The 20,054-nt window shown below is 44.2% G+C and overlaps 1 protein-coding gene and 1 long non-coding RNA gene across 13 annotated transcripts in view; one reads left to right on the forward strand and one right to left on the reverse strand.

Annotated features, from left to right (window-relative positions):
- Positions 1-19,483, reverse strand: part of LOC309633379 — a 95,748-nt gene extending 76,265 nt beyond the window's left edge. For all 6 annotated transcript variants that reach the window (XR_014247475.1, XR_014247476.1, XR_014247477.1 and 3 more), the window contains exons 1-2: positions 19,357-19,483; positions 9,979-10,085 (exon numbers count right to left, since the gene is read on the reverse strand). This is a non-coding gene — a long non-coding RNA (uncharacterized lncRNA). The remainder of the gene's footprint in view (positions 1-9,978; positions 10,086-19,356) is intronic.
- GALNT7 (polypeptide N-acetylgalactosaminyltransferase 7) overlaps positions 19,232-20,054 on the forward strand; it is a 120,326-nt gene continuing 119,503 nt past the window's right edge. For 2 of the 7 annotated variants that reach the window (XM_082402121.1, XM_082402117.1), the window contains exon 1: positions 19,234-19,454. In XM_082402121.1, coding sequence (XP_082258247.1) covers positions 19,329-19,454 — 126 coding nt within the window. In that variant the 5' untranslated portion in view covers positions 19,234-19,328. Of the gene's footprint in view, positions 19,455-20,054 lie in introns of all 7 variants that reach the window. The other 5 variants (XM_082402115.1, XM_082402119.1, XM_082402120.1 and 2 more) reach the window with 4 other exon arrangements.

The following is a 20,054-nucleotide window of genomic DNA, read 5'->3' on the forward strand; positions in this document are numbered from 1 at the left end:
AACCGGGCGGAGTTCGGCGAACACACAGTGGTCCCTGCCTAGCACCCCCACTGCCCCCTGGGGGATGCGGATGCGAGCTCCGCTGAAACCCCGCCCGCAAAACTCTAGCGTTCAGTCCTTCCATCTTTCATTTTCTTGTACTTCATGCCTTGAAACGGCTATTCTTCGAATTTGTAGAAATAAGAAGGAACTTTACTACCCAATGAGTTTTTAAAAATTCTTATTGGAGTATAGTTGCTATACAATGTTGTGTTAGTTTCTGCTGTACAGTAGAGTGAATCAGCCGTATGTATACACCTATCCCCTCTTTTTTGGATTTCCTTCCCATTTAGGTCAGCACAGAGCACTGAGTAGAGTTCCCTGTGCTCTACAGTAGGTTCTCATTAGTTATCTATTTTATACAGAGTATAGTGTATATATGTCAATCCCGATCTCCCGATTCCTCCCACCCCCTCTTCCCGCCTTGGTTTGAGCTGGGTGGTGGACGGTAGGTCTAAATGAAGGCGGGGGGCTAGTCTGGAGCTGCTGTGAGTGGTCGGGTGAGGCTGTGCTGCTCTGAAACCACAGGGCTCATACTGCAGGGGGTCAGTCAATGCAGGTTGATGGAAACGCTAAGTGGTAAAGTTCCTCTTTTAACTCACTGATGCTAAAGTATGAGAATGCAGATTTTAAATGATGGACAGTTGTTTTAAATGCCTGCTTGTATGCAGGTGTGAATTCTTATTCCCAGCACCTTCTCTCCGTGCAATCAACATTTTTAAAAACCTTTGAAGTAAAACAATCTGCACTTTAAAATTTCCATATAGAATACAATGAATTCAATAAACGGTCACTTGAGACTGAAGAAAAGAGAAAGGTAATGAAAAATTCTGATTTCTAATGCTGAGATTTCAAAATTAAAGAAGCAAAATAAAATTTAAAACCTCAGATGCAACAGATTTGAACTATTGATATTTTCCCCCTTGATTGATTTGCTTTTGTTATTAAGCATTAAATGACTCATGAAATCAGACATCATATACTCCTTTGCAATCATTTATTTAACTGACCTATTTCTAGGCAAGAGACACAGTTCAAGTCGCCTGGTAGACTTCACAAGAGGAACTGGTGATTGAAATTTTATTTAATGTTGAATTAAGGAATTGTAATAAATTATTTCCTCTTGCTAACACATCTGATTTAAGATTTTCTCAATCCTTAGCTTAAGCAATTGAGGATTTTCCTTAGATTGCATTGATGGATTATTAACCTCCTGTTTTCTCAACTTTGGTTAAAAATAATTCTAATTTGTTGCACAATTCTAGTTCTAGTTTACTTTTTCTCTTTTCTGTGCTCCCAGATTGCTGCTCCCCCAATTTTTGTTTCAATTTTTTTCTTTTCTTATCATACATTATACGTAAAGAGCTTCATGGGTAGCTATGCTCATTAGCATCTCCTTCCTTCCTTCCTCCCTCCCTCCTTCCCTCTCTCCCTCCCTCCTTTCCTTTCCTTTCCTTTCCTTTCTTTCCTTTTGAACATAAGGCATCAACTAGAGTGAATCATGGCAGTGAAACTCTTGATAAGTTCATGATGTCAGCCATTATGGCATAACACTGAATGACAGGTACCCAGAAAAAGAGTGTTTTCACACAATTCTAATAGTAAAAAGGGATATTTGAAAATAGTTATAAAATAGAACGTTAAATTTTTAATTAAAGGTAGTAGTGAGAAGAACAGCCAAGCAAAAGAAACACTTCCTTTTTTTTTTTTTAATTTATTTATTTGTTTTTATTTGTGGCTGCTTTGGTCTTTGTTGCTGTGCGCGGGCTTGCTCTAGTTGCGGCGAGCAGGGGCTACTCTTCGTTGTGGTGCGTGGGCTTCTCATTGCAGTGGCTTCCCTTGTTGCGGAGCACGGGCTCTAGGTGCGCGAGCTTCAGTAGTTGCGGCACGCGGGCTCAGTAGTTGTGGCTTGCGGGCTCTAGAGCACAAGCTCAGTAGTTGTGGCACACGGGCTTAGTTGCTCCGTGGCATGTGGGATCTTCCCGGACCAGGGCTCGAACCCATGTCCCCTGCATTGGCAGGCGGATTCTTAACCACTGCGCCACCAGGGAAGTCCAGAAACACTTTCTATTACCATTAATCATTCCATTTGGATTTCCCAGGCTGTAAGCTCCGTAAGAGCAGGACTTTGTGTCCTCAGTCTGGCACAGTCACTCAACATGTGTTGCATGAATGTATCAATGAAATCATATGTGAACGGTGAGGCTTATTATATACCCTCAAACGTTTCAAATACAACCAGAATCCTTTCCATGTTGAGATATGAAAATTTGTGCATAGTGTGTAAGAAGAAAGTTATACAAATGCTTTTAATACTGCGAATAGATTGTCTTTTTTAAAAAAGAAAGAAAACTGGACAGTCATAATATTTGCAGGGCCTAGTACACTGGTTGATGTTCTCTGATCCGTGCTGATGGAAAACTGTCAAATCACACTGAAAATGTCTCCTTGTGATGAAAACAGTTTCATTTCTGGAGTCAATCTGCTACCTGCTCCTTTTCTGATTTAGAAAATTTTAAAAGAAAACAAAAATGTGTTGGATTTCAACCATCTTTTTAAAAATTGTGTCCACAAAAGAACAATGCAGGAACAGCACTGCTTTCGTTCACCTTCCCCAGGTTCACGAAGTCATCCCCGTGACTGTAGCTCCTTTTCTAGAGCACAAGCCACGGTGATGCGTTGTCCCTATATCTGTAGCTCCCGCCCATTTGTAAGCTCCCCAGAGGCCAGGAGCAAGGTCCTCAATTCGAGTCCCTGGTATAATGCCTGCCATATGGTAGGCACTCATATTTTTAAGCAAAAAGTAATTTGGTGGCATAAAACTGAAATTTGTTCTTAATCTTTTTTAAAAATAAAACCCCCAAATTCGCTTACTCTTGGAGGTAATCCTGAGATCAACTTGGTTATTTGTTAAAATGTTAAGCAGTCTGCCTAATAGCTGTTTGTAGATGGGCCCAGCTGTTGCGTTTTGCTTTGTCCTGTCTTCCCATCAGATTGCTGTCAGTGAGGTGCTCATAAGCACCGCTCTGAATGTAATGGGTAAGCAGACACCAGGACATATTCACTTGCTCCGTGAGTCTGAAAAGTGCCTAGTACAGGTATTACATGCCCTTGAATGCAGCAGCTGTCCAGCAGACAGAAATTGCCTGAACTGAAGAAAAGCGCTGGCTTCTCTTCCTTCAGTCTACTTTTAGGAAAACAAATATATGTGCATTCTTAACATTATCTGGTAACGGGAGGCGAGAGGCTCTAAGCTGAACCACGTGGACCCCAGGCTCTCTGTTGCTCTCAATCCACAGCCACTGTGGTCTGTTTGCCTCCCTTTCCTGTCGTCCTTAAGATTATTTCTAAAATCCTTGGTTTAGCCATCGTGCACCGTGGACCGCTCACGCCAGCCGTAGGACTTCTTTCTGTTCCTTTATCTCCCTCAGCCACCTCCTTGGCTGGGCGACACCTACTCCTCCATCGGTCTGCTCTTCACGGAGGCCCTCTGTGATCTACCGGATTAGGTGGCATGAGGCGCCTCCGCTGCATCGTGTACTGAATCTGAAGTGGGTCTCATCATAACACACCTTACATAACTTACTGTCCGCCTTCCTTCTGGGCCTCTAAGCTCTGTGAAAGCACGGGGATCTTCCCGGCTCATCCAGCACCGTGTCTCCAGCGCCCACGCTCAGTGTACGACAACTTAATTAAATTGAACAAATGATTCATGTCTTCAACTTGATATAGGAGCTTCCACCGAGTAAAGGAAACCTTAGACTGGGAGTTTGTAGAAATGGGTTCAAATCTTATTCGCAGCACGGTGTGTTCTAAGGCCAGTTTCTTTGACCCTGGTCCCCCTCTTCCAACAAAGCAAGTAAAATAGCTTAATTTAGTTTGCCCCATCACAGTTTGTGAAGCTGAGACAGTCTTGCACTATGATAAACTCAGCAGAGGTACTTTGGTCCCCTGAAGGTGACCATTATGCATGCAACGTGGCTGTAAAGACCAGCAATCAAACAACAGTCCTTCCCTCGGGGCAGGGCAAGGGCTGTCCTCGAGGCACAGCGGGGACTGTCCTGCAGCTCTGCCTCTGGGGCCACACTGCCCGGACTCCGCCAGCTACTGACCAGAGTGGGTATCTGTCTGCTGTTTCCCCAGAGTCCACGCAAGACAGAATCATTTCTATTATTTTATTTGTGAACTCTACCCATTATTGCTCGGCGCCAGGACAACCAAAATGTACCTTTGTGGGTCTCTGTGATTCCCATTTAAAGCCTAATGAGGTCAGTCAAAAGTGAGGCCAAATTCACCATTTATTATTTATCATTTGTATCCAACTTCCAAAAAGAGGAGAACAGGCTGTTTAAATCATACCCTAAGAACAGGAAAGATCAGGGTAACTGGAGTGGTGGATAGTAGGGGTTAGGGCTCAAGCACGTGACACACGGGGTAAATGGGACATCGACTACAGGTCCTTGATCAGGAGTGTTTCATCCCTCTGTTTTCTTGCTCTTTCTCTTGGACATGTAAGAATATTTCTTTTTAGACGTCAAAAGAAAAACAAAAGCACCTCCTAGTTCCTGACCTGTAGGTCGATGCAGAAGAACTGGTGTTTCTTCTTAGGTTTCCTCCTTTCCAGTTACTCACGTCTTGGTTCAATAATTAAAATACACCCGCTGGATGAATCACATGGTGGGACGATATATGTAATGGAAACTCAGCCATATCCAATTGGTAAGAGTAATAAACAGCTCAGCCAACGTGTCTATGGTCCTCGGTACTCAGGAAAAGGCTTGTTCTCAAAGTCTGTGCCCCTCAATGAGCATGAATGTTCATCAGTCAGCTCCTGTCCTCCGAGACCCTCCAGTCTCTGTAGACGGGATTTGTGCTGAAGATTTTTGTTTTCTTTTTAAAACGCAGGAAAAGAAAATCTTGTAGGTTTTTTTACCATAACCTACCTAATGTGACCTATTAAGTCATCCCCTTGGCTATGGATCTCCATTTTATTTTGCTGACTTCACCCTGTCTTCCTGGTTCCCACCTCTTTCTTAACTCTTGGTTTTTAAAAAGTGAAAAACTTAATAACCACAAAGCCAGGAACAACCAAGAAACCACAGCCTTATTTTTAGACAACACATAAATCATCCCAAAAAAGGTCTCTATCCTAAGGATTTCCCCAGATGTAGATTCTACAATTCCCTCTGTATTTTTAGTTCAAGAGTCACAAAACCCAAAGTTTGTATTCTTTGTCATTCAAAAAAGAAACTTGCACCCAAAGTGTGAAATTAATGGCCAGCTTTTGCTGTTGTTGTCATTTATCATTTCTGGGAGCAGGATTATGATCTTGAGAAACAGTAACTACCTTTCTATTTTACTCATGTGAGCTATGTGCAAACCAAAGAGCTCTGGTCTTTAAAAAATGTTCCATATATTAACTAACTTATTTTGTTTTGCCTTAGAAACATTCTGTGTTGTATCAGTGGGATTCCATTACTGGGATGGGTGTGGGGAAGATGGAGTATTCATCGTTTAAAAAAAATTGTTAAAAAAGTAAGTTAACTTATATATAGTACCTGTTAAACATTCACTTTATGTTTACCTATACACGAGCATAAATCACAAAATTAGAGAATAATTCATAAAACTAGATATTCTGTCAGGTGGCCAAAACCTGTATTGTTCATGGAAGCTTGAACCTAAACATTATAGAAGCTTGAACCTAAAACATTAAATAGATAAATATGACATATAATAGGTCAGTTATTTCTAAAGTGTAGTAAAGTTGGGGTTAAAAGAGATGATTAAGTAGAATGTGAATTTTTAAAATTTTGATAGTTATGCATTAATTTTAATAAGTGTAGAAAAATTTATACCACAATCCTGTGATTTTACTAGTATCATTGTTTAGTACAAAGCTAAACTTAACTTTATAAAAGTATATAATTTTAATGAAAAATATTAAGCAATAATATATGTACTACTCTAGGTATGACTAAAGATGGCATAAACAGCACCAAGATGAATAAAGTTCAGGAAACACTAACACAGGTAACTCACTAGTATTGGTACCACATGTACTATATGACTTAAGTGTTACAAAACTGAAATCAAATTATCATAGAAAGTGTGGTGATTTGGCTCACCTGTTACTACATTTACATAGCATCATTAGGGAAATAACAGTGCCTTAACATTTTGTTCTTAGGCTTTTTCCACTTAATTACTCTATTCAGTCAATGAATATGGTGAATCTTTGAATACGTATTAAGCATCTACTATGTTCAAGGCCTCTGATGGGTAATTTCCAGGAATATAGAAATCTTTTAAAGACACACCACTTTCTTTCTTTAAATTTTTTTGATAAGGTTTATTTTGAAAAGTAACACTTTCATGATCAATAATTTAGATAAGAAAGAGGAATATTGAGAAGATTCCCAACAATCCCACTATTGAAACAGAGATCAAAATGTTAGTGGGTTATTTCCTTATAGGCTTTTTTAAATGAAAATATATTATTTATTTTATTAACGAGTTAGAACCGGAATGCACTTACTTTTGTATCATATTTTCCCCCACTTACTGTTTCCATTCTCCCATGCTACTAAATATTTTCTAAAACATGATTTGAAGGACCAAATACACCATTTAACTCTTCACATACCAATACATGTGGCTTAGTCCTAGCCAATAAAAGTGATCAGAAGGAATGTTCACCGCTCCAGGCCTGGCTCTTAAAACACATCACAGGGGATCCTGCACCTGCTCTCTTTTTCCCTAAATTGCCAGCTAGATGCAAAGAATCCAGTGGAGGACTTGGGTTCCGCAGGGGATGGGAGATCCACTGAATGGGAAAAGCCTGGATCCCTACTGGGCTGGGAGGGGCGGAGTCCCTTCGGTCCCCCCAACCCGCAGAGAGGATGGGGCTGTGATGTGATACATTTTCATTGTATGAAGCCCCTGAAGTTGTGGGGTTGTTTGTCATAGCAATCAGTCTACCCTCATTCATTGATGTTCTTCCTCAAAGTCTTAAAATCTTCCAAACTCCTGTTCCCTGGTTTGGCAGCACCTTTTCTATGGGCCTTATTTTGACTTTTTCAGTTTGCTTAATCTCAGCTGAAGCCGTTTTATCTGGTCGTCAACTGGATGTGCGAACGTACTTTATTTCACTTACTGCCATTTCTCAAACCTAAGCAGGAGAACAGGTTGCTGCGCATGATTTTGCCCTAGAAGACGAATGTTCTACTGAGGACTTATTTAAGAAGGTCCTGCAGGATCTTCTCCTTCTCCACCATCCATCTCGTTTTCTAACACTCTGTACCAAAAAGTCCATGGAACCTACAATCTTTAGGATGTACTTAGCATAGGTATGCTTCAGTATCTCATTTGAGGCCATTATACTTCCAGGACACAATGTAAGGTGACCACTAGAGGTTTTTGCTCCAGGGGTGATATCGTTGAACTTATATTTTAGAAAAATAATAGTAGTGGTAGGTAGAATGGTTTTAAGAAATAGGAGATTAAACGATGGGAACATGGTAAAGAAACTGCAAAGAAATGTGAATCATAGCAGTGGGAACAGATGCAAAAGCAAACATCAGTGATGGGGTGGTCCTGACTTGTTAATGATGAAATCTGGAAGGAAAAGTGGAAGAAACTGTGAAAGATGTCTTAGAAATTTCTTTTTTAAGTGTCAGTGGCTAAATCAGGAGCCTAGGAAGAATAGATGATTTGGTGGGAAAATAAATGAATTCCACTTAACGGAGCTGAAACCTTGTGAATGGGTCAGTCCACACAAAGATTCAAAACTGAGGAAAAGAAAAAGAACTAGAACTGAATTCTAAACAATGCTGTCTTTTTTTTTTTTAAATAACCCATTAACTTTAATTAATTAATTAATTAATTAATTTTTGGCTGTGTTGGGTCTTCGTTTCTGTGCGAGGGCTTTCTCTAGTTGTGGCAAGCGGGGGCCACTCTTCATCGCGGTGCGTGGGCCTCTCACTATCGCGGCCTCTCTTGTTGCGGAGCACAGGCTCCAGACGCGCAGGCTCAGTAGTTGTGGCTCACGGGCCCAGTTGCTCCGCGGCATGTGGGATCTTCCCAGACCAGGGCTCGAACCCGTGTCCCCTGCATTAGCAGGCAGATTCTCAACCACTGCGCCACCAGGGAAGCCCAATGTTGTCTTTTTAGATAGCAGAATTTGTGATGAGACTGACAGTGAGTGGCCCGAGAGACAGGAAAACAACCAAGCGCCCAGAAGCCAAGGGATGAGAAAATTTCAGTAACAGTTCTACTATACTGTTTAACCCGTCCATTAACTTAGTATTTTTTTATTTCTGGAAATTAGGTCTTTTCTCAATTTTACTCATATTTTCAGAGCTCTCTTTTCACTTCTTGAAGTGTATTAAATGTGATTATATTCTGTGTCTGGTAATTCTAACTGCTAAGTTTTTCAGGCAGCCTATTTTGTAGAATATTATTTCCCACCCAGGGCTTTGGGAGTTTAGTGATTTTCAACTGTGAGTGACCCATCTTCTTAGGGACACAGGAACAGGACATTTTTCAAAGCCTGAGGTGATGAGAGTTCTTTCAAAAAGGATTCACATTTGCTGTTCAGATGCCTTGTGACACCATTAGTCTGGGATCACTTTAAGTTCTTGGTTTGAGGTTTTTCTAAGCATCCAGGTTGTGTGAATTCTGACTGCAAACCAGGGTCAGGGCCACATTATGATGACTAGTTTCCTAGTTGGATGGTGTGGGGTATGTGTAGAGGGACGTTTCTCTTCAGGGTGAGAGGAGTGGGTTCACTCTAGTTCTCTCTCACCTTGGGGATGGAACCCTTCAGGGATCCTAGTTTTTGAGGTCCTATTAGGCTTTCCACTTTGGGGTGGACCCTGAATTTGTTTTCTGTTCCTAAATCCTTGAACTCAGGATGTAAAAGATACTCAGGCACCCTAGGTTTGGCCAAAGCCCTAAGGCAAAAGCCAGCTTCCGTACTCAGCTTACCTTGTCTGTTCAGTCTTTGACCTTAGTATTTATTTTCTTGTTACCCATGGACGCATTTAGAAAGATTGCAGAGGTATTTCACCTGGCACTTCCAGTTGTTTTCATCAGCTCAGGTGGCCCCGCACCTAAACTGCCACTGTTACTTGGGAGATTCTATCTCCAAGTACAGGTAGTTCCACTTGAGAATATAGTGTACACATGAAAATCTAAAGCAAATTGCCGAGTATTCACTTACACACTTTCTTTAAATAACGTGTGCTGCCAGAGCCTTTAAAGAGTTTGTTTTACAGGTTATTAATTTAACTACTTACAAAGAGCCTGGAAGCAGCACAACAACTTCAATGATTTGGAACCATAATAGTTGAAGCATAGTCAAAATATACCCATATTCTGACCTATTCTAACCACCTCCACAGTCAGAATCCTCGTCCAGGCTACCATGAGCCCCTGTCTGGATGATGAAAATAGCCTTCTAACTGGTCCTTGCTTTTATTGTTGTTCCTTTCCTTACCAAACCCAGAAGCCAGAGGCTGTGGTCCTACTTGGATGTGAGTTAGATCAGGCCACCCCACCCACACTTCCTCAGCCAAAGCTCTCCTCTCCTCCTTGCTTTTCCTAAAACAAGCAGGAATGTTCTTGCCTTTGTATCTGCTGCCCTTTCGGCCTGAAGCCACCTCCGCTCAGGTAGCCATTCGCCCTGTTCCCTCAGCCCTTCAGGTCTTGTCCAGATATTATCCCCTCAATGCGACCATCTCAGACTCTTTAAAACTGAAACCTTCCCTCACTCCTATCCGCATTCCAAATCCCACTTCCGTCCTTGATTTCTTTCCACAGTATTTATCTTCTACTACACCACCTAAGTAAATGAGTTATTCTTGTAAGCTCTTAGGATAATTCTTGGCACATAAGTGATATACCAGCATCGATAACGATACATAATCATTTACATACCTTGTTTATTGTCTGACTCCATGACCACAAGGATTTCTGCTCCTCTAGTTTACTGCTGTTTCCCATCATTTAAAACAATGGCTAGCACACGATACATGCTCCAAACACTGTTGAATAAATAGAAATATCTATAAATATACAATAAAAGATCATAAAAAGGGATTGTTAAAAATCTTTTTACAGGGACTTCCCTGGTGGTGCAGTGGTTAAGAATCCGCCTGCCAGTGCAGGGGACACGGGTTCGAAGCCCTGGTCCGGGAAGATCCCACGTGCCGCGGGGCAACTAAGCCCATGCGCCACAACTACTGAGCCCGTGTGCCACAACTACTGAAGGCTGTGTGCCTAGAGCCCATACTTCGCAACAAGAGAAGCCACTGCAATGAGAAGCCTGCGCACCGCAACAAAGAGTAGCCCCCGCTCGCCACAACTAGAGAAGGCCCCTGTGCAGCAACGAACACCCAACGCAGCCAAAAATAAATTTAAAAAAATAAAAAATAAATTTAAAAAAAATCTTTTTACGTAGTTTTAGAAATAGAAGCCATCCCATAAGACCAAGACCTCAAAGACCGTTCTCCAAAAAAAAAAAAAGGAATTAAAATTCAAATTTCAAAACTCTTTGCAATATGCCAAAAGGTACATTTATCTAAACGACAGTATTGTTTTATGCAAAAAGATCTATTTCGCACTGCCTTGACCGATAGCTCTAAGAATACCACACTTCACTAAGTCTCGATTTGCATACAGGTACCACAATAACACCCATGCGTATCATATATCCTCACAAGTGAAAAGTCACAAACCAAAGTTTTTAAATGACAGTATTTTGAGCTCCTGTGAAGATCAGCACTCTGGGCCCACATCTCCCAGGTGTGGCCCTCCAAGTAGTGATTAACATAGAGCCACACGTTCAAATAAAGAGAAAATGTACTGTTCATTGTTCAGTCTAAAAAGATGAAATTTCTGGGCATCAGCAAGGTGAAGAATGACATCGTTGGAAAACATAAGGCTTAGAATGACCAGATATCTACTCCCAGGCCAGCCTCTAATTCCTGGATCATTTAGGATAATCTCCCTGCATATACCCAGCATACACCTCAGTTTCATTCGTCTGCAACTTTGCTTATCTCCTTTGAAGAGTCAGAAAAGGCTTCTAGGCATAGTCAATTACTAAAAATAACCCAATCTTATTATAACTAGTCAAAACCATTCAGAAGATGGTGCAAAGCGCTTCTTTGTCGTTCCCATCATGTGCCTTTTGGGCTGCAGGTTGCCTTGGACGAGCAGGAGAACGTTCCCTCCTCCTTGGCCCCTTTCTCCTGCTGCACACCTCTTCAGACCCCCCTGCAGAGACCCTGCTCATCCAGCTACACCTATTGTGGTCCAGCCAGAGAGAGGTTCGGCAAAATGCATCACCTAGAATCTCACATTCTTTAATATGGGAACCTGATACCTTCAAGAGAAACCAGCCTCTGTTTTGCTAATACGGTTGGCAGTCTGCTGACAGTGGGTTCTACATCCTGAAAATACTTGGAAAAAAGAAAATTCCAGGAAGTTTCAAAAAGCAAAACTTGAATTTGTCACACTAATGGGAACTATTTAAATAGCATTTACATTGTACTTAACAACTATTTACATAGTATTTACATTGTATTGGGTATTATAAGCAACCTAGAGATGATTTAAAGTATAAAGAAAGATGTGCATAGGTTATATGTGAATATATATCATTTTACACAAGGGACTTGAGCATACCCGGATTTTGGTCCGAGGGGTCCTGGAACCAATCCCCCTCAGATAACGAGGGACAACTGTACTGATAATCTCTAGGAGCATAACTTTGATGCAACAGAGGTGGAAAAGAAAGAAGCTCTGCCAGTAAGAGGCACCAAGAACCCACCTATCATACATAAAATGAGAGTTGGCTAGACTCTCATTTCTAATTTCCCTTCAAGTATTAAAATTTCATGAAATTAGAGTATGAAATTCACTGGAGAAAGACTCAAGTTCTCAGCAGAGTGTGGTTAAATGACAGGAAAACAGTCTTCAAAAGTGAAATTTGTCAAGGTATTACTGTAAGTCCTATGACAGTTTGTGCATATAAACTTCCACATCAGTGGGCAGATAGGTAGTTTCAGTTTATTATCGAGGAATTACAGCACTCATTTTGGTCAGATAAAAATGTAGAATGGTGCACCCTCCTTCCCCAGCCCCTAAATGAGGGCAAAGCCACCTACTTCTAAAATACTTTTGCAAAACATTTAGATATTATCGCCTTTTAAGATCTATTGATTCAAAATGATTAAAGCATGGGGAAGAAAAGTACCTCAACCTCTATACACATTATCAAGTCATACAAAGACACTGAAACTCATAAAGATTAGGGCAAACTGAGATAAAGAATTTCATAGCTGAGGTGACGTGGGGACGGTGACTTGCTTCGGTTTCTAAGATTTTTATTTTTTAGCGACAGAAGTACCTGATATAATTTTTATTAGCTATAAAAAAGATTGGGGTATTTTTAGTAATGCACTGTACCTAGAAACCTTCTCAGACATCTCAAAAGAGAAATAACAGAATTGCATACAAACAAAGAAACTGAGGTATAGACGGCAGAGAGCTTATGCAGAGAGTTTACCCTAAATGATCTGAGAATCAGAGGCTGAACAGGAAGTAGATACCTGGTAATTCCAAATCTTTTATTTTCCAACTCTGCCATACTGCATCTTGCTAAGGCCTGGAAAGTTCACCATTTTTTTAATTTGCATTTTTAAAATTAATTTTTATCGGAGTGTAGTTGCTTTACAATGTTGTGTTAGTTTCTGCTGTACAACAAAGTGAATCAGCCGTATGTATACATCTATCCCCTCTTTTTTGGATTTCCTTCCCATTTAGGTCACCACAGAGCACTGAGTAGAGTTCCCTGTGCTATACAGTAGGTTCTCATTAGTTATGTATTTTATACATAGTAGTGTGTATATGTCAGTCCCAATCTCCCAATTCATGCCCCTCCCCCCGCCCGGTATTGTCTGTTCTCTACGTCTGTGTGTCTATTTCTGCTTTGCAAATAAGTTCATCTGTATCATTTTTCTAGATTCCACACCGGAAAGTTCATCTTTTCTTCAGTTATCTTCTAACAACTGAGCAAAGAACAAGAACATTTTCTCTTCCTGTACATATATGCAGTATATCTTCTATCACACAATGCTTCTAAACTTGCTTAAACCATAGAGGGAGCATGTGAAACACAGCACATGTCAACTATGCTTTCACTCCTTCTCCCCCAACACAGCAGGTCCTGTGTGCTAGGCACTGTGAACGTCTGGGAAGATGACATCAAATAAGGACATGGCCTGATGGGGGTGACAGACCACTGAGTAAGCAATAACAAAGCTGAGCCCTACATGCCATGACCAATGTGAACAGGGGGCTCGGACAGCATAGGGCAGGGCTGGGGTCTGAAGAGAACGGAGGAATCTGGAGGAACTGATGTATAAACTGATTCTGAAGGATGCTTGGCAGTTTGGTGGGAGGTAATTGGTGTTGAAACTAAGACAGTGTTCTGGGTAAGGGAATAACCTGTGTGAAGGCCTAGAAGGGATAGAGAAGTTGGTCCATTCCAGAAACAGAGAGAAGGTCAACGTAGCTGCAGTTTAGGTTGGAAAAGAGGACTCGTGGCCCCGCTGAGCCTGTGGAAGTAGCAGAGGCTGGCTCGCAAAGGTCTTTGGAATAAATTGAGAGGCTTGGGCTTAATTCTGAGAGCAATGGGAAGTTGCTGAAGGGGTTCCAAACAAGAGTGTTAGGAGACAATGTGTTTCAGTCGTCGCTTAAATAAATGGCCAAGTCAGAAGAGCACTTCTGAAATATGGGAGTCTGAAAACAGTACAGACTCCTGGAGAGGCAGTGTTCCACGGCGTTCAATCTAAAAGAGCTTTTTTTAAAAAAAAATAAATTATTTATTTATTTTTGGCTGCGTTGGGTCTTCGTTGCTGCTCGCAGGCTTTCTCTAGTTGCGGCGCGCGGGCTTTCTCTAGTTGCAGCGAGTGGGGGCTACTCTTCATTGTGGTACACGGGCTTCTCACTGCGGTGGCTTCTCTTGTTGCGGAGCATGGGCTCTAGGTGTGCAGGCTTCAGTAGTTGTGGCACGAGGGCTTCAGTAGTTGTGGTGCACGGGCTCAGCAGTTGTGGCTTGCAGGCTCTAGGGTGCAGACTCAGTAGTTGTTAAAAGGGTTTTAAAATAAGCATTTCTGCCATCACAACAGTATAGGAGACCATTAACCTCATCAAATGGAAGCCCTAGTGACAACAGTCTTTATTCCAGATGAGCACAACTCAGGAATTATCCATCTCTTTAAGCTTATTACAGAAATAGTAATCCATGCCAGAAAAAAAAAGTATAGAGGCAGAATTTGACTTGGTTGTATTCTACACAAGAGTGTAAATTTAAAAGTCTCAACCATCTATTAACATCACAGGACAATCAGAATTTCAGAATTGGAAGGGGTGTTCAAGATTCTTTGGCCCAACACCTTCATTTCAGAGTTGAAGACAGTGTACAGAGTATTTCTTTGCAAGATAATCAGAAATGAGCAATTACTTAAGATCTGGATTCCTTTTGAAAGACTTCAGCATATCATAATGGTAACCGAAATACTACAAATAATAAATGGAATAACGAGTATTCTGATTTCCAGTGTTGTTCTTAAGCCTCCAAAGACCCTGACCTCCTAGGATTCACAGCCTTGTGTGGCCCCCTTCCACACGGCACCAGACCACAGCTTCTGGACCCCTGTCTCTCTCTCTCTCTTTCCCTCCCTCCCTCTCCCAGATCTTGTTCCCTGCAGGAAGCCAGCTGCCTTGTCCTGAGCAGCTCTGAGACAAGGAACTGAAGTGTCCCTCAGTAACCCGTGAGGCCTGCCTGCTGGCCTGGGGAGTGAACTTGGAAGCAGGTTCCTCCAGGCCCACCTGACAACCTGACAACAACCTCAGGAGAGACCCTGGGCCACAGCCACCCAGCTGAGCCACTCCTGGATTCCCGACCCTCAGAACTGCATGAAACAGTAAAAGTTTGTTGCTTTAAAATGCTACATTTGGGCGTAATTTGTTATGCAGTAAGAGATAACTAATAAACACTGTCCAAAATTAATATATTCTTAACAAACTTAAACTATACTTTAACAAAATTTAAATAGCAATTATTTTCTAAACGATATAATACTTTTTTTTTTTTTTTTTGGCCGTGTGGCTTTCGGAATCTTAGTTCCCTGACCAGGGATCGAACCTGGGCCCCAGGCAGTGAAAGCACCAAGTCCTAACCACTGGACCAACAGGGAATTCCCTATAATACATTCTTAACTTAAAAATACTATCACAGATGTCCTTCTTTGAAAAGAGGTGATCAAATGGTTTACAGAATAGGCACTAGGCTATTTAACCAATAATTTATAGGTCACTGAGGCTAATTTAACCTGAGCTCTTAACAATCACATATAGTTAAAACTGAACTTTGGTTGCTGACAGTACTTGCCCATGGCTATGTGTTCCCATTTCAATACAATTTAATTCCTTCCTTCCTTTCTTTCTTCCTTTTTTGGAAATCTCAGTAGACACAATAATCTGAATTTAAATTAAAAGTATCACTTCCTTCTTAGTCCTGAGTAACCCTAGTAGGATTCAAAGTGAGGGGAAATAACGGTCTACCAGCTGATGGTGATAACCACGATACCTAAAATAATCACCTTTCTAATTCAACAAAACCCCCAAAGTTTTATCCTTGGAAGGAGAAGCTCCAGGTAAGGAGGACCAGCAGTTGATAAAGTCCTGGCCTCTCTTCTAAGTTTCATCTTCTGTTTATATTCTCAATCCAATTATTCATTATTTCACCAATAAATATTTATTCAACCCTTTCTACAAACGGGATACAAGGATGAACTGGACGGACAAGGCTCCGTCTTCACATACCTTATGTAATTATCAGGGAGGAAGAGGTAGAGCACCCAGCAGGGTACCGGTCCCAGTGTGTTGGTGGGGAGGGCCCTGGGGGATGGGACGGATTCGGGAGGAAGCATGGGAAAGCTTTTGTGTCACTTCAGGCAAAAAGAATCCCCCCACCCGGAAGCAAAGGGAGTTCAAGACGCACTTAGAAACTCAGATGTTCAGCTTGGCTGCAGGATAAAGAAGGAAGGGAGGAGTGGTTAGACCCCCAGAGCGGGCATCTCACCTCTAAACAGCAGCCCCGGCAAGGGCGCAGCTCCTCGTGGTGGGTTCCCCTCGGACAGAGCAGGCAGGGGAAGAATTTAAAACCAACAAATCTTGAGGCCCTGACCTTTTGCATCCTAAGAACACATTTATATTCCGGGCCCAGAAGGCTAGCCCAGCTTGGCAAGGAGTATGGACGCAGCGACACGAATTCTGAGACTAGAAATCTAATCTCTAAAAATCCGATTTCTCTAGAAATCTAGTCTGCTTTGAATCCCAGCTTGAGAACAATAGTGACGCCAGCCCCGCTCATGGGCAGTAAATGCAGTAACACGCGCTAAGTATCCTGCACACACCAGGCCTTCAAAAGAATTATCTTTCCCCCATTACTTTGGAGCCCCCAGCTGAAGACACCACGTCACCATCTGCCACATGAGACCCCATAACCTGACAGAGGACAAGGCTCTCTTGGCCGTCCCGTGTCCCTCCAATTAAGTTCTGGTCTCAACCCTCTTTCCCAGCGAACCCCGGGTTAGACAAACCAGAAGTATTCCCCTACAACAATCCCTGTCATATGGTTAACTGTAGTATTCATTAAGAAAAAACGAATTACACCCAGACACACTGAGACTTGCCCCATCACTCTATCTGTACTTTATATTTGCATATGTACTTGACCTCCATTATTCCTTTTGATGATATTGTGAGGTGAGTATTGCAATCACTGTCGGGCAGATAAGAGCCCAAGGTTCAGAGAGGTTAAGTGACTGACCATGAACTAAGCTTTGGATGCGTGTAGCTCCTCATTTTCTAAAGCGTTGGGTCAACTCTGCTGAGGCTGCCTCCTTGCAAATGCTGCAACAGGCTTGTATTTTATACTTTTGAGTTTCTTTTAAACATTGTTAGGACTCAGAGCAGCCTGGGCTTTTACAACCATATACCCACTGGTCAATTTCTAATTCTGTGTCCTTTCACACGTATTTTAAGTTCTCTGTGCAAAACTTAAAGGGGGTGGCAGGGTCATCTCTCAATACCATTTCTGCCCAAGAATCCTTCTGATTGCCTTAGGGAGTGATAAGGACCACTTTCAATTTGCACACCTGCCCGACTATGCTCGTAAAAGTAAAAATAAAGCTTCCTATTTTCTTAATAATCAAAAACTGTCTCCTCTGTGCAAATGAGACCACAAACAGAAGGTTTCATTACTCCTGGTGGACTTCAGCTGCTGATTTCAAATGGAATTATTCCCTCAAGTAATCGGAGTAAGATCCCTTGAAGGTCACCTCCTCCAAGCCCAGTCTCTGTCTAGGGACGTCTGCTTTGTAAAGGAGTCCTCCCCACTGTGAACAGCCCAAGTTGGGTCCACAAATGAACTTGTTCCTGCTTTCCAGAGTTAGCTAAATAAACATTTCCCCAAGCACCCTTTCCTTTCACTGTTTCTCTGAAGGTGGTGCACAGATGAGCTGGGTCAGAATCACCTGGGTACAGGTGATGCCTGGGTCCCCACATGGACCTGAATTGACCCAGGAGTGGGGCAGTAGCTTTCTACATTACCCAGCCGGTTCATACTTTATCAATTAAATTAAAGTCCAGGTCTTTTTCATCGAAAAAAAAAAAGGTCTTCGGCAGTCTCCCTCGTCCTATGTGAAAAGCAACTGGTTTTGATTTAAGTAGTTGATAAAAATGCTGAGTCAGACAGTGACTTGTATTCAACCCATGACAGCCCTGCAGGTGCTGTATGTATTGGGCTTACACGCATTACTCTGCACAATTATCCAGCCAAGAACAGACCTGAATGGCCGAATATCGTCAGCCATCCTACACTTCCCCCTATTGTTCACTGGCAACATTTTGTGGGAATTCTGAAATGATGGCATCTACAGAAATCCCCAATATACTAGGTAGTGTAACTCAAACCATGAAGCACATTGGAGTTGGTCTGGTACAATTCTTTATCTATCCTGATGATGCAAATTCTCTATTTCATTCTAGAAATTTAAATAACCGGGTTTCACTTGTTTTAAAGTACCTGCAGATAAGAGACAATATTAAGGAAGAAGGATCAACTTTTACCATCCTAAAACTTAGGAGAAGATATTAAACATTCTGTTCAACTTGAATTAGGCAGATACGAGGTCACACTGATAACGTAATCACGTGCACCTGGCAATAGAAGCGACTGACATCTTTGTTGGGAGATATGGGCACAAAAATTATTTCCTCCGGCTGGGGCATCTGGCTAAACATTTCTCAATACCCTTTCCTGTGTAATGTAGGTCTCAGGCAGAAAGGCTTTTGAAAAACAGAAATCAAGGAACCTCCATCAAGCGGCAAAAATCGGGTCTGAAGGAGGCGACGAGGGTGGAGTATTTTTTTTTTTTTGAGTGTTGTTTTACAAACCCCGAAATCCTCGGTCCTAGGAATAGAAACTTAGCCCTTGAACAAGGTTGGTATTGCTTATTCTCACTAGGTTGGCTTTCTTCTAATTAGCTCAAGAGACAGCGACGTACTACCCGCTTTCCAAGTAGAGCTCCTGGGGTCCGGTGATATTTGCACATCACACCTGGGCCTTTCGGTTACAAATCCGGCTCCTTAAGGAGCCGTGTGAAGAAGCGAGCACAATCAATAAGGAAAAATCCTCCCAGCTATAAATCAGCCACGTGGAGCTGCGGCAACGGCCGCCGCGACTTCCTGGTTTCCTTTCCGCCCGCCCCGCTGCGGGGGCCGGGGGGCCGGGGGGCCGGGGGGCTGGCGTTAAGGCCTGAGTTACGGCCCCAAAGGACAATAAAAGTTGGGGACCCGGGCAGCTTTAAGGGCTGAGCGGTGGGGCCGAGGCTGAGGACAGACCTGGGGAGAGTGTAAGTTAGTCGCATGGTAGCAGGACCTGGAGGGGTCGAGGACAGCGGCGGGGAAAGGGCTGCGGACCGGCCGGGGGCCGCCCGGCGCGGGCGTGGGGGCGGGAGCGGCCCGGGGAGGGAGGGGAGAGCGGGGGTGGGGCGGCCCGCCAGGCGAGGGGAGTTCCGGATCGGAGGCGGGGAGGGCGGCCGCCGGGCGGCGGGGGCGGGAGGAGGAGGCGAGCGCGGAGGGGGAAGGAGGGAGGGGAGAGCGGTGGCGGCGGCTGCGCCCGGCTGTGCGCCTCTCGCCGCCGGAGGAAGATGAGGCTGAAGATCGGGCTCCTCTTACGCAGTTTGCTGGTGGTGGGCAGCTTCCTGGTGCTGGTGGTCCTCTGGTCCTCCCTATCCCCGCGGCCGGACGAGCCGAGCCCGCTGAACAGGATGAGGGTGAGTGACCCGCCCGCCCCCTCCGGCGGCGGCGACCTGCAACTTGTTTTGTTCGCGCGCCTGGCGGGGGCGGGGGCGGCGGGTCGGGCGCGGGCTCCGCAGGTGGCGCGGCGGGCGGGTGGGGGCCCCGAACGCCGCGTCCGCCCCGGCCCCTCCCCGCCCCGCGCTGCGGCGGGGACTCGGCGGCCGCCCTCCGCACCTGGAACGCGGGCTGGAGGAGAGAAGGGCCGGGCCAGGACCGCCGCGGCGGCGGCCGGGGACGCGGGGCTGGTCCGGGCTGCGGCCTGTGGCGCGCGCATGCCTGACGGAGGCGAGGGGCCGCGGCCGCCGCCACCGCCGGTGCGGACCAGGCCCCTGGGTCCGGCCGCCCCCGCGCGTCCGGGGCGCCCCCCTCCGCCCGGTCTCGGGCGCCCCCGGCTGCCAGCCCGGGTGGGAACGCGCGGCCCCGCCCCCGGCTCCGCGGAGAGCGCCGCCCCATCGGCTTCGGCGCCGAGACAGGCGATGCGCGGCCGAGGCCTCGCCCAGGACCGGCCTCCCTCCCCCTCCCTTTCCCGCTCCCCCCTCCCCTTCCCGGCGGCCGCCCTCGCCCGCCTGCGGACC

Source organism: Balaenoptera borealis (genome assembly GCF_965194805.1).
Source record: "Balaenoptera borealis genome assembly, chromosome: 8".
NCBI classification, from domain to species: domain Eukaryota; kingdom Metazoa; phylum Chordata; class Mammalia; order Artiodactyla; family Balaenopteridae; genus Balaenoptera; species Balaenoptera borealis.